General features: G+C 37.8%; 1 protein-coding gene across 1 annotated transcript in view; it reads right to left on the reverse strand.

Moving 5' to 3' along the window:
* Positions 1 to 14,746, reverse strand: part of TBK1 (TANK binding kinase 1) — a 29,533-nt gene that overhangs the window by 4,945 nt on the left and 9,842 nt on the right. The window contains exons 7-17 of the mRNA XM_082279722.1: positions 13,923 to 14,033; positions 10,747 to 10,926; positions 9,047 to 9,243; positions 7,810 to 7,868; positions 6,585 to 6,676; positions 6,068 to 6,169; positions 3,976 to 4,054; positions 2,987 to 3,108; positions 2,783 to 2,859; positions 2,396 to 2,435; positions 10 to 111 (exon numbers count right to left, since the gene is read on the reverse strand). Of these exons, the coding sequence (XP_082135848.1) occupies positions 10 to 111; positions 2,396 to 2,435; positions 2,783 to 2,859; positions 2,987 to 3,108; positions 3,976 to 4,054; positions 6,068 to 6,169; positions 6,585 to 6,676; positions 7,810 to 7,868; positions 9,047 to 9,243; positions 10,747 to 10,926; positions 13,923 to 14,033 (1,161 nt within the window). The remainder of the gene's footprint in view (positions 1 to 9; positions 112 to 2,395; positions 2,436 to 2,782; positions 2,860 to 2,986; positions 3,109 to 3,975; positions 4,055 to 6,067; positions 6,170 to 6,584; positions 6,677 to 7,809; positions 7,869 to 9,046; positions 9,244 to 10,746; positions 10,927 to 13,922; positions 14,034 to 14,746) is intronic.

Here is a 14,746-nt window from a genome sequence, read left to right on the forward strand (position 1 = left end):
ATAGCTTGCCTTGTCCAGTCCTCAGCTTTGTCCAAAAATGTATCATACTTGCTGACACATTCATCTTTGAAAAGAGCTATGGCTTTTGTAGCATGCAAATACAGCTTCTGCCTGCAACACAGAAACAACCAAAACAGTGTCACCCTGCTTTTAAAACCCCATTCCTTTAACTTTCTAAAATTTGGAGAAAGGTTTGTGCACTTCAAATCTGTGCAGCCGCCTTCATTCATGCTGTTGAAAGGTGTAAGAACTCAACATTCTACAGGAACTGACAATTTATGTCTCAAAAATATTCCCTAGCAGGGAGAAAAAAATTATTTGAAGCATTTAATTTGTACTTGTATTCATATTTGTATATTAATAAATGGCCAAATGTAGTCTTTGAGTCAGCTGATGTATTTAAGGATTCTAAATGGAAAGGACAAAAGTCCTAATCATTTCATATTTTCCTACTGCAGATACCTGGAACTTCCAGCATATATGAATAATCCTTTGCTGAGTAACATACATGTAAAAAAAAGAACAGGAGTTTTGTGTCAGCCTAATTTTATGACAAGAGGAAAAAGAAACAAGTAGAAAAGGAAAGGAAAACAAAACCCAATTCTTGTTAGTATGGCAGACAGTAGTCCCAGTGTAATAGCATTGCCATTCTATGCATTGCACCAGTAAGTGTAAGGGATACAGGAACACTACAGACTAACACCTACTTCTGGTATTTTATTAAGCCTTGCATGGCAGATATTGGTTAATTAAATTCTAGCTAGAGCGTAGCTGAACGGTCATCAGGAATGTGTACCTATCATTCAACCAGAAAAAAAAAATTCAAATTGAGTGCTGCTCCCTTATCTGCCTAGAGGTAAATATTACAAAGGCCAGCCTTTGCTGATAATAGCACACAGTCCTTAACAAAAGCCACTGCCATTTCCCTCTGGGCTGAATCAAGTATAAAAAAGATGGACTTAAGATCTCAAACCTGTACAGTCCCAGGGAGATACTTGTGGTAAAAAATATACCGGTATTCAAACCATGAAAATGAAATATATTTATTTGAAGTTTATCATATACAAGGACATGGTTTTAGCAGTAGAAAACCCTCTCCTCTGCTTGGCAGTTATCCAGTTTAGCTTTCACTATGGGAAAATCAAGAGGCATGGTTGTGCCCTCTCCATGACAGCTTTGTACCTGTAATTGTCAGTGAAGCCACACTCATGGTATCAAGAGCAAGACTTTTTAGAACATTACATAAGTGGTGTCTAAATTCATGCTGCATTCAGCAAAGTCTAGGGAACCACACAACTGACCAGCCACTAGGAGAATAATTTATTCACTTACACATAAGCACCTAGCATCATTTAAGATAGAAACTTAGAATGGTTTGAGCTGGAAGGCACCATAAAAATCATCTATTTCCAACCCTCCCTGTCACAGACCACTGCCAGGGATGGGGCAGATGCAACTTCTCTGGGCAACCTCTTCCAGTGTCTCGTGACCTTCACAGAGAAGAACTTCTTCGATGTATCCAACCTAAATTTCCCCTCTTTCAGTTTGAAAGCCATTACTCCTTGTCCTATCACTGCAGTTCCTGATAAAAGAGTCACTCTCTGGCTTCCTTGTAGGCCCCCCCCTTCAGCTACTGGATGGCTGCTAGGAGGACTCCATGCAACCTTCTCTTCTCCAGCAAAGATACCCTGCCCTGCTTCTGATCACCTGTCCAGAAAGGTGTAGGTTTCCCATTTGTGTCCTACCTCCCAGTCTCAGAGCATGTCTCAGATACTTCAGGGCAATTTAAATGGCATTAGGCATCTGCATGAGAGGAACTGAGTAAATCCTGAGACAAGTACAACAGTATAGAATCAGTGGAGACTATGGGAGTTTAGAGACCCAAGTTACACACAGCTGCTTAATGTGGACACCTTGCATGAGTGACAATTCTAAACAGGCATGGAGAATGGCATTAAAATTAATTTCGTGTGCTATATTTCCTGTAAGATTTAATCATTCTAGAATTTCATTCAGCTAGTCCATATTTGACTCATCTGTAGAAAATTACCTCCACCTTAGCCACAAAGGCATTTCAATCTTACTCAGGGCTTTTTCCTCCCTGAAAAAAACCAGGAAAAAAGTATACTTCCTATAAAACAGTTATGCTCAGATAATGAACAGGTATTTTACATTTAGAAGGCTTATCAGCAAAAAAACTCTACAGTCAGAAAGCACCTCATTCTCATACACACCTCCCCCTATGTATTTAAGATATTTAAAAGAAATTTTTTACAAAGCAATCCTAAAGAGGTTACGATTTACAATAAAAATCAAGAGAATGGGTCATTGGCAAGAGCACCTGGAGGATCTGAAAGCAATCATGGCAGTTCCAAAAGGTAACTTCAAAACTTACTTGTCAAACTTGTGTATTTGTTCTTCATTATAAGGAAGCCCTAGGATCAGAGCAGATGACAGACATTACCAATCTAATTCTGTTAGCTATATTTATGCAAAACTCTACTAGGTTTACTCATTTCCTACACACTTTCCTTCTTTTGATAGGTCAAAGTGGTCATATACTTTTTTCCTCCTCTCCAGTCTTGCAATTCAAATTTAATGCTATTAATAGTGGTGTTTCACTCATATGGGCTTTAGCATGGTATCACGCTAAGAAGGACCTACAGACAAATGCACTGTGGCTAACTCTCCATACCTACCACTAACACCCTAGTCAAACTAAGACTAAACTGTCCTTTGCATCACATTTTATGTTAAAAGTGAATCACATTAAGTTACTTACTTCGTTCTGCTTTGTCTTTTTTGAACTGATAGTAGATGTCTGTGATGGAAGACAGCAGTGCCTGCAACCTTTCTGGACTAGAGTGACAAAAGAAAGAAAATGAGATATTTTATACATAAACTCAAGTACCTATTAATGAGTTTCATGAACTACAACTAAATGCAGAATTCAATACATATTAGAACAATAAGTACAGTTACTCACTTTCTGTCTTTTGGATGCATGCCTTCCTGAATTGCCCAGGTGTCAGCCAATAAACCACCAGGAGAAAGTTTGGTTTTGATATCTTGAAGACTAGTTTCTATTATGCCCTGAGAGCTGGAGAGCTACATAAGAGCAAGAAGGTTCAATCTTATCACTGAGTAAAGTGAAAAATTACTTGAGCATTACTTTAGCATGTTAATACTATAAACCCATTTGTTTCACTGATCTCCATTAAAGAAATAGGTCCAATTATCTGCCTAGGCTATGCTAGAAGCAGATAAAGCAAGGTATTATTAAAGAAAGAATCATATTTGACACTGGCATTTCTGTTAGCTAAAATTTCTTTTCTTTCAACAATATCTTTCAACCTTTCATATAACCCTTATTTACTTGTACCCATACTCTCTTTTGGTTTATTAAGAATTAATATAATAACTTTCCACATAATTCATACCTTCCTTTCTCTACAGTTCGTACAACCTTCAAAACTAAAATGCACTAATCATCTTTTGCTTTTAGAATGGAGAACTTTATACCTGCTCCTAGTGTATTAAGTTATTTTCAATTTTTCCTTACATGTCTGGAAACACGATGCATATTTCAAAGCAAATCACCCTGAAGTGTGTTTCTGTATGCAACAAATTAGAAAGCCAAAAAAGTAGTAAATAATTCCTTCAGCAAAGGAAAAAAATGGAAAAGGAAAAAAAGCATAGTAAAATATACTTAAGGGTTATAATTCTTGAGTATTTTAGAAAACAGGAATGTATTTTCAGGAACTTATTTTCACTACACTGAGCTAATACAAAAGTACTTGCTCTGTTTTCAGAAAGATATTCACATTAGTATGGACATTTTAACAACTACTGGCAATTTAGAAATTACATTGAAAATTCAGAGTTGTTATTCACAGAAGCCTGTGTTATCATGCATTTGGCTTTTTCTGTAGAAACACCATTTTCAATGACAGGGTAACTTTGTAAGACACTTACGCGCAAGAGTTTTGTGTGTATCTCTGAAATTTCATCCACTTCTGACGCTTCCAAGTTGATCTGCATCAAATTCTCAAATCTGACCAGCAAAAAAAAGCAGTTAAAAAAGAAAATAAACAAGCAGTGAATACACTCGAAGTATTCCTTGAATTCAGTAACTGCCTCTTTTTGTATATGAAATACAGTCTCTGTCAAGCAACAATCATGAAACTGACAAATTTAAGTGGCCATTAAACAATGGAAACATTTGAGATTTAAAAAAACATTCCTTGATTTTTTCCTACATTGGAACGGTTAAAATAAATTTTGAAACTTCCATTCCTGATTTCTTTATTCTAGTCTCATTACTTGTACATGACAGGCAGTGAAAGGATATTTCCTTTCATCAAGTAATTTTTAAACTCTTATCAAACTAAAGGTACTTAAAGAAGTCATTAACAGACTAATACTTCAGTGCACCAAAATGCTTTTCTGAGAAAACTTACTGGGTTAAATGCTTACAGGCTGGGATAGTAGGACCATCTGTTCATATTGATAGTTTCCAAGGACCATAGCTCAAGTGCCAAATAAATTATTGAGGACAATATTTTTCCTGTTGAGTCTCATGTACATTTTATTTTTAAAAACAACATCACAAACAGCTCAACTGCTTTCAAAAAATACATACTTTGTCAAGTCCAGTGCTTTATTTACCTTTTCAAACAAAGACTTTGCATTGTCATGCTTTGAAGCACAGCCTTGAAAAGGAAGGACAAACAACAGGACATGTCCTTTAGAAGACTTTTATGGAGTTAGCAAAGCCAAACAAACTGAAAATCCTGCCCCTTTGTAAGAGGCCAGAAGACCATGTGCAAACACATAGAAAATTTCTGTCCAAATGAGAACTACTTCAGTTCACAAATGAACGTAATTTTTTTACAAACTGCTGCTGAGTTACCCTTGAGTGCACCAGAGTCACAAATCAGAACCAACAGTGGTTCCTTCTGAGCTCTGAGTGGCTTTCTTCTGGCAGAATGCAGGAAGAAACTATCTGAACCAAACAAAGACTGAACAAGATCTAGTCCTGCCAACTAGTGCATATGGGCTTGAAGGGGAGTTTGGGTTCCTGCCCTGACCATTTGTAGCCAGGCTGCACAGGCATAGTGTTATCTTGCAAGTTACCAACCTCACATTTCACTGTTGTGGTTTTGTGGTGTTATTGAAGCCAATACAGACACACCTGGCTTTTAAGGTAGGTTTGGTACACACACAGCAAATCTGTCAAACCCTTGGGTATCCAGTTACTGCACACAAGGTGTTCAATGCGCACAGGCATTGCAGCTCCAACAGGTTTAAGTCTATTTCTAAGTCTACTCTGCAAAGCCAGTGGTTCTACATGTGTGAGTTAATCATCTTCTGAGTATCTGCATTTTCAGAGCAGCCTGGTGGCAAGTTTAGAGAATCCTATGACTAAGACAGCACTTGGGGAAGACTGGCAGGAGGTTGAACAGGAAAACTACCACCCATAGGAGAACGCTAAGAAGAGGTGGTATTTAAAGTTCCTATCACACCGCATAAGAATAACACCTTTTTGGGAGGGGGCAAGGGGAGGTGGGTTTGGTTATTTGGGGTTTTTTTTGCAGCTGCTCTATGTTATATTTAAACTTTAAAATTCCTTCCATACAGAAAATGCTGCAGTCTTAAAACCGTGTAAGGGGGCAGTATTTAAAGTCATATGCAACCAAACTCAGTGATAAAAGCACTAATGAAAGCAAAGCTATGTTCTTTGGTTCTTTGTCCAAGCTTTACTATAGCTTCTAGAGTCAATAAGAGCAAATGAGCTGAGTCAGAGAAGAAAGGAGAAAAAGAACACACTCAGTTACCACTCATTAGTAATTGCTTGTTCTCTTTAGGTTAAGGAGCAAAATTAACACTCTAATTTGAGTAACACAAATGACTAAATCTGCTTAAGTCATTGCCATCAGAAAATCCATGCTGAGTCAAATTAAATTTTTATATGCAAAACCACTGCAAATAATCGTAACTTAAACCACTGTTGTCACTAAAAATTATAATGAAAGATCAGTGCGTCTGGTGTAGCACTTCTACTCACATTTTCTCAGCTTTCTCAATGTTTCTGCTGCAGAAATCCAGCCTGATGACAATCTCTGACTTTTTATGAACCATTTCATTGTAATCATCCTTGATTATTTCACTAAAAAAGTGAAGCATTAGTCTATAAAAAAAGTATTAAATTGCCATCCTACCAGCAATCAGTAACACAATAATATACCTGCAGCAATAACTGCCAGGAGGAATTGTTTTTCAGTTAGAGATGCATTAACATAATCTTCATATAGAAATACCTTGTGCAAGCTGTTTAAGTGTATCTGCATGTTACCAGAGGTTAAATTATCCACAGAATTAAATTCACAAACACCTTCATTTTTATTGTTAAAAAAAAAAAATTTGTTTCCTTAATGACAGAAGAAAAGGAGAAAATTCAGCCTGTCCTTACTCAAGGATAAACAAAACCTCCCAAGATATCAAGAGATCACAGAACTATGTATTGATAATCAAGGCATATTTCAATTAAAAAAAAAAATCATAAAATGTAATCAGTTGCTTACATTAGCCATCGAATTCCTTTTCTCATCAGCTCCTGGTAAAGTAGCAAAGAACTAGCAACTCTACAGGCATAACATACAATACCTGTCACTGCCTGGAGGAAAAAACCACAACATAAGTACTGATCTGGCATTCACTTAACAATTGCTTCAAGTCAATACAACACAACAAAGAAAGATCAAAAAAAGAAAGAGCAACATGAGGATGGTAGTTTAAAATGCATAACTTGGCCTAAGCTTTAGTCAGGCAACAACCAAACACCCATTATGAAGGCAGAGCTAAACATGGGTTTTCCACTTATGCTGAAGCATCTGTTAGGGATGAAAACAAATCTCACAAAAATGACACAACTTACTATTTCTGTCAAAGTCACAAGTACATTTCATTTATAGTTTAGGAATCAAGCACATACATTACAAAGAACTTGTAAAAACTGACCCTTTTTAATTGTAAGGCTAGAAAGTCTCTTCGTTTACCCAATTTCACTTACAAGATTGCTGTATTATTTAGAATTGAGAACAAAGTTTCAGATATTATACTTTACAATATATTAAATAATTAGTATCCACTGATGCCTTTCTGTTTATTAATTTTCAAGATTACTGGTATTTAAAGGGACATACATTTTCAGGACTTCCATGTCTGAATACAAGGCTCTTCAGCAGTCAGTATTTCACATGTATAAACGGTTGTCACAAAGTCAAGCATGGCTGTGCATACATTCAGTAGTTTTAGAAAAACAACCAAAAGAATGAAACATCCTTTACTTGTCTCCCACAGATTCTGAAAGTTTTTAAGAGGCAAAAGAAATTCCACCCTTCTTCAGAGTCCTACAGACTCCTCTCTATGGAGCAAGAGTTATTTTTCTAATGTTAGATTTTGCACCATCAGAAAGTGAAGTTATGAAGCTTCTAACTAACTTCAGGACTACACAGTGTCAGGCTCCTTTTTCCCCCAACACTGAATTATACAGTAACAGAGCACTTTGAATTTAGAAGACTGGACTTTGGGTTTGGTTTTTAAAAAAAAAAAAACAAGCCATATTTTGTATAAAAAGTATGGCTTTAATATACTTTTAGATCCCTTGTTAACAAATATATTTCTATCAGAATCCTTATTAGCATATTACAATCATTTTATTAACATTATTAATTTGAAAATGATGTAGCTTTCATTTCAGTATCATTATCCAAGACAAGTATATAATCTAAAATGGTAATTACTCACTTTAGCCATACTGGCATCCCCATCCAAATCGTAACGTTGATGTACTTTAGGAAGTAAAACTGAAACATAAAACAAGTATCTGTATTTTATTATTTTCCAGAAGAGACTTCAAAAGTTCAGATTGTTTTCCCTCCCCACCCTGTACTCTGTTTTTATGGCTTTTAATATCATGTGGTTCTCATGCACACTTTTAAAACCAGCCTTTGTCTTGAGTGTTTAAATAACTTGATATCTTCAGCAAATTGTCCTTCCTTTTCCAGACTCACTTCTGAACATGCTGCACAGCACAGATTTCATGCAGGTCTCTACCAGCAATCTCTCTCCACTGAGAGAGGAAACTGTTTGTCTCTGTTCTTCAGCCCCATGTTTGCCCACACAGGAGAGCATCCCCTTTTTATCACATGGCTGTTTATTTTCATTGAGGCTCTTAAGGGCAGGACTTCACCAAAAAGCTTTTCTAAACCTCAGGTAGCCGGTAGCCCCTATCAGCCTATCTCCTTTGTTCTCATGCTCACTGGCTCCTTCAGAAAGCTCTGTGACACAATATAAAGGCCCTATTGATCCTTCCACAAACAGCTCACCTACCCACACTCTTCAAGCACATCTGTGAGAGTGCCTGACCAGTCAGTATTTAGGACACAGTGACAAAAGCAATACTGACTTCTCACCTGCAGCCATGTCCTCCAGCTCATCATTATTAAAAAAAGGGCTCTAGCATAGGTCCCTCTAAAGACCTCTCAATGATAAATGGAAAATCAAAACCTTAATTTCTTTTTTTTTTTTCCCTGTTATGGTAAGACCACTTCTGTTAACTAACCAAAGGCTAACCACATTCATGACCAATAAAAAAAATACGTAAAACTTGACTTTCCACTTAGTGAATAATGGAACAAAAGAACCAGCTTTGAATTACTTTCTGTAATGTTTCCTTATACTTGTTTAAAGTGTCATGCTTCAAAAAAGCACAGAACTCCATAAGCACCACTACATCTTAGCACACAAATTTTCAGGTTCAAAGGACTTGGAACATTACAAGCACCTACTGTTTCTGTAAAAATGTTCTGGATAATCAGCAGTTTTGAAAAACATTGGACTGCATACTTAGAACTTCAGATATCAACAAAAGAAAATTTCCAACACTATTTCTAAGACATAACAGACATAAAACAATTACATTAAGTATCCCAAACTCTTTTTAAAAGATAGCTGTAAGAAAAGCAAAATTACTTTCATATACCTTCTTCATAGATTAATCCAACAATGGTCACAGCCTCCCTGCTTACTACAAAGATAGGATTCTCCTCAGTTGTTCTGGGGAAGTGCTGTGCCAATCTGCCAGGCTCTAGTATTAAGCGCCGACCTTCATATATCAGTTCTTGATTCTGAGATGGTATTTTTGTCTGTTTGTAGACCAACTCATGAAATATAGCGGCTCTATAACACAAACAATATAATTGGTAGCAGTTAGGCTCACTATGACACTTCAACAATTCAGATTTTGTATTATTTAAATAAAAATTGCTTTTATTTCTGATTAATTAAGAACTGGGTTTACATATAAAGCACTTGACTTCTAAGTAGAAAAAAAGCAGCATGCTGCCTAAGGCTCCAGGTTGCTGTGTTACAAAAATAAATGCTATTTCCTGCAAAATATCAAACTTCCTTTCTACCTCTGATTTTTCGCAAAAGCACGTCTATCTAAACAAACTTGCTCTGGTCTTAAGGTCAGTAAAAACAGGCAACAACAGATGAGGGGAAGGAAGCATACTTAAGTTTTCTAAGGCGTACCCTTTTCTTCAAAGGAGATGGATGGTCTCTCCAAAAGAAAAGTCTGGTGTTTTACATGTCAAAAAATTAAATTCAGCCTGTAGGCTAACAGATAGCCAGATTATTTCCTAAAACAGCAGTGATAAGGAAGAACAAAGACACTGTAATTTTATTTACAGCAATCAATAGATACAAGGATAAGAACTTATAATACCACCACACCTCTCCCCACTACAAAAACCTACCACCACAACAGCAACCAAGAAACCAAGCCAAACCAAATGAGCAAAACCTCCCACAAAGAAACACCTTCAGTACGCTAACAGGAAGGACCAGTTTGCCTCCTGTGCAGCACTAGTACACTACAGCTTCTTAATACTACAGCTAGTTTATAGATGATCATACATGTAAATAAAAATTTAAAAATAGAAGCAAAATTTCTCTGCAGAAACACTATTTGGGCTGTCTCAAAAGAAAAATGATGGAATAGAAAAGAAAAACTGAAGTGGACAGAAATTTATTTACACATTTGATGAAATAACAGGATGTATCCATGTATTAGAACTAAACACATGCTCTGTATTATCTGTAATACAGCAGAGAAAATATTTGTATACCTTACAGCTTTTAACATTAGCACTTCATGGTCATAAAGTGAACCCCATATAAATCAGGATCCTAAACTGTACAAATTACCACTTCAGAAACCCTGTGAGAGTTTTACATCAGAGACAATGTGTGCATTTTGCATGCTTGAAGACAAGATAAGCAAGAGATTAATACAGTGTCCAGAAAACTACTTTGTAAATAAGGAACATATACAAATGGGCGATGAGTTGGCCTCTATTGGGAAAACAGACATATTGTTAACACATCCAGGATTAAGTCTGTGTTCTGACACTAAGTAAGACTAAGCGTAAGATCAGTTGATTTGACCTTCAATGACTTTATGTTTGGTCAACATGCTCCTAAATGCACTATGACTACGCAGGAGAATTGCACCCTTTCGCTTCCTCAGATAAACTGCCAAGGAAAGGCTGCTGAATCTGTAACATTTGTAACATTTGTGACATGAGGTCACAGGCTACTGAATTTGTAACTGTGGTGATCCGAGGTCACAGTGCTGTTAGCCCGAACAAGAGCAAAGTAATGAAAATAGAGAACACTTACGTATTATAGTTGTGAATATAAACTTTGTGCAAGGTCATCTGCTGTAATGAAAAGATGTGGATTATTATTCGGTGCAGTACGTCACTCGTCTCTGCAAAAAACTGGTCAAATCCCCAGCATTTTTCCTGGTCTGCTTCAAGAATATTCGCAAGGACAGGTGTGAGCAGTACTTGCAGACCCCTAGAGGACACCAGGAAGAGATGAGACAACTTGGTTCTACTTGGAACATTTTACCTTGCAAACCAATTGCAATAATTCATTTGACCTATCCAAATGAATTCATACTTCCTCATGAATACACATCTATTATCCCTTACAAGAATATGTCAGTGCCTTTTTTCCTATAGTGAGCAACAAAATGTTCAACGACAATGTCCATTGTTTTTCATAAACACACGTACTTTAAATCTTTCATTTTTAGGCTTAACTATCAAGTATTTTTTCTTGGTACTTGAAATATTTCACAGACAGAGCAAAGAATTTAGTAAGTCTACATTGTTGAGCTGAGGCCACCTTCTACCACTGTAGTAGCATTTTACCCAGCTCACCCCCCACACCACAGTGTATCACTCTGAAGCAAGCTACCGCCATTTAGGATTTGCTGGTGGAGATGCAACACTGTTGCTTTCAATCAAAATCACCTGGGTTAGAAAAGACTCATTATTTAAATTGTCAACACTAAGAATTCATCCTGATTGAGATGGAGCTAAATAAATACTCTGCACATGCAGCTTGAATGCTGCGGAAGAACCCATGCAACTATTGCCTTACAGTTGTTACTGTTCTAGGAGAAAGGTCAGCTTAAATTTCTCACATTTCTACCTTAGGCACCTGAATGGATCTTTATGGATCCCACTTGTGCATTATCATGAACAACTTCTCCAAAATTTTAACATTATGTACACATCAAGCCAGGGTAACAGGTAACGTTCTGAAGCAAGCTGCAGTGGCTTGCAAGCACACTGCTGACCCCATTAGAGGTCAGTGGATGCTGTGCTCAAACTCACTTTAGTACTAAACTTATAACACTAAATACTGTTTGAATGCTACTTAAAAATATTACTGTGAAGAGATGTTTAATGAAAAAATCTGCTTCCTTTATAATTTCAAGCACTTCAATTATACAGAATAAGCAGAGGAAACAAACGAGCAGTACTACAAAAAAACACATACAAAGCCAAGTTCTGCCCACTCTGAACTAATGAATGGATATAAACCAGACTTTGAGTCTACACCCCTTAAGGATGTACATATTTGGCTTTCAGAAAAGTTTGCTTCTAGAGTCTCTTCATAGAAGAATTTATTTCCTCCTTTACCATGAAGGATTAGTAACGTTAAAGTACGGAAGAAGTCTCAGGAAGGTAAATGGGTTATGGGAGGTATTTTCCAAGTCATACCAAAATAACATCTTTCATGGCTCTTCCTACTGAATATTATGGACATACAAAGCAAAAATATGATGATAAATTGAAGAGATACGAATATGTGTTAAAATGTGCTGTGACCTTTTTCCTAGCAAAAAATAAGCCTCTGAACTGTCTTTGCTCATCATTTCCTTCCTACTGCCTAATCTTTGTCACGTCTGAAGTCACATTCTTGCAAGAAATGAGGGCCATCAAAGGTATTGATTCTTCATTCCTGAGGGTAAAGAAAATGCAGTAATAATCTTTCTTTTTGTATTGGGTTGACCCTGAGTTGATGGACAGTCTTTAAGACCAATTACGCTTCTCACAATTTACATATTTAAACCGCACAGAAAGGCGGGACTTCCCTTTTTTGGTCGGAGCTCGCCTGCTGGGAGGTGGGGGCTCCGGAGCCTCCCGGCCCCGCCGGGCCGGGCCGGGGCCACTGCCCCTTTCCCCCTCTCCCAACGCTGTGGCACGGACCCTGGGTGGCTGGGGGGGGCTGCCTCAGAGCCACAGGCAGCTAAAACCAGCCATGGACTGCTCACAGCTAAGCCCATCCAGCGCGGCTTCTGGGGACCGGCGGGTCCCTCTCCTCTCCACGCGGGGCCGGCGGAGTCAACGGGAGCCGGCAGAGCCTCCTGTCTGCAGCCAGCACACTTCGTGCTGAACTGAAGAAGACACCACGCAGCCAGCAGCACAGAGGGAGCGAGGCTTTCCCCACCGTAAAGGCTGAACAAGAACACTTCAGCATGGCGGTGTCAGTCAGAGAGAAAGAGAAGTGAGTCCCGTGGGACAGAGCTGAGCATGGCGGCGGGAGAAAAGAGGGCGGTGCCACGATTCTGGCGGGCAGCTTAAAAGAAACCTTCTTGCATGCCGTGGTAAGAAACTGTAATACCACAAACTGTTTGTCTCTTTAATCCATTTGAAGAACATGGGGGGATGGAGTATCTTCGTGTGCCTGTGAAGATTGTGAAGAATGCCGATGCCAGGCTTTATAGTAGCAAGAGGCTGTTAGAGACTTGTGGCAAAGAAGAGCCTTTGTGTGCAGGCCAAAAGAACTTATCCTTAAAAAGATGAATAACCCCATGTGATGGCCCATGTTTTGCAGTGTGAAAGAACTGTGAGATTTTTCATGGGAGAGATGTTCTACACACAGCAGATTGTTTGTTTCCGGGCGGATCTGCTGTTAGTGGCAGTTTGGGAACCACGTGCAACTGAAGGAAAAACCCTTTTTTCCCTTAAGCATAAGAGAGAGACTTTTCAAGAACTGGAACACTGACTAACATCCCATGTTTTGTTATCCCTTGTGTGAGCTAGGTAAAAGGAGAGAAGTGCTGGCTGGAGGGGGGGGGGGGGATTTGCTTTAATTTTGTTTTGTTATTGTCTCTTTACTTTTAATTCTATTAGTAATAAAACTCTTTCATTGTACTGCAACTGTTTAAGGTTTGTGCCTGCTTTGCTTTTCTCCTAATTCTTATCTCACAGAAGGAAAACAAGTAAGTAATGAATATTTTGAACCAAAACCACTACACTTTTCAAACCACATCAGATGTGGTCATTTGTAAATTAGCAATCATAAAACTATTTGGACAGATGTGAAGGAAAAAACCACTTTATAACCAAATATCAGACTGTACAGATGTACTGAAGAGTTCAAAGAAAAAACTGCGTCAAATCTCTGCTCCAAAGACACAATCCTAGAATATGACTGGAAAAGTCCAATCAAGTGGCATTGAAACATTTTTTGAACATTTTTTTGTTCAAACTTACTTTGAAAGGCTACAAGAAATAGGCATCTCCCAACTCCACTCAATAGGTCCATTCTCCGCTTTCTGTACTCCAGAAATAGCACCAGAAGGCTTTCCAGTGATTATTTTATACCTGCAACACATTACAAAAATAATGGAGACTTCAACTACTACCTCTTATACATACATAGGTCTTGTAACTAATTCTCAAAGGGGCAGCAATAATACAAATTAAAACAACAGGTTGGCCTAAATTTGTACATGGTGCAACAGTTAGGAAGTTTCACTTACAAGCTGACAGAGCAGTGCTAGAAGAGCTAGCTGGAGAAGTAACTTTGTCTACTTCAGCCTTGGGGAAAAGTTCAGGAGATATTTCCAGCATACTGAAGGAAACCAAAGGTTTTCACAAGAGTTAATTAATCAAAGTCAATTTAGTTCAATTTACACATTAAAATGCTAACTTCTAGCATGTTCTATAGCAAGAGATGACATTTAGCCACCACAAAGTGGCTTGGGCATATAGAAGGAACATCCAGAAATCTGGATACAATTTGGCATTGTTTAACTTTGCATTGCACAGGTAAGTATTTCTCAAATTTTTCATGAAACGAATGAGGAGCAATAGGCTTTTTGCAATAGAAAATTTCAGTTGTGCTTTCTCTTTGGGGAGGACAAGGTGTATATAAAACATCTCTCAAACATCTACGACAAGAATTCTTACAGGGAAAAAAAATCACAAGATAGGCAATTTCTTCAACTAAGAAAACTGGAGTCAGCTTTACACGGAGTACCAGAACAGAGATGTTATTGATGTGTTAGAGGTCCCAAGTACCACCTTGCTTTATT

The sequence above is a fragment of the Coloeus monedula genome, assembly GCF_965178545.1.
Source record: "Coloeus monedula genome assembly, chromosome: 4".
NCBI lineage: Eukaryota > Metazoa > Chordata > Aves > Passeriformes > Corvidae > Coloeus > Coloeus monedula.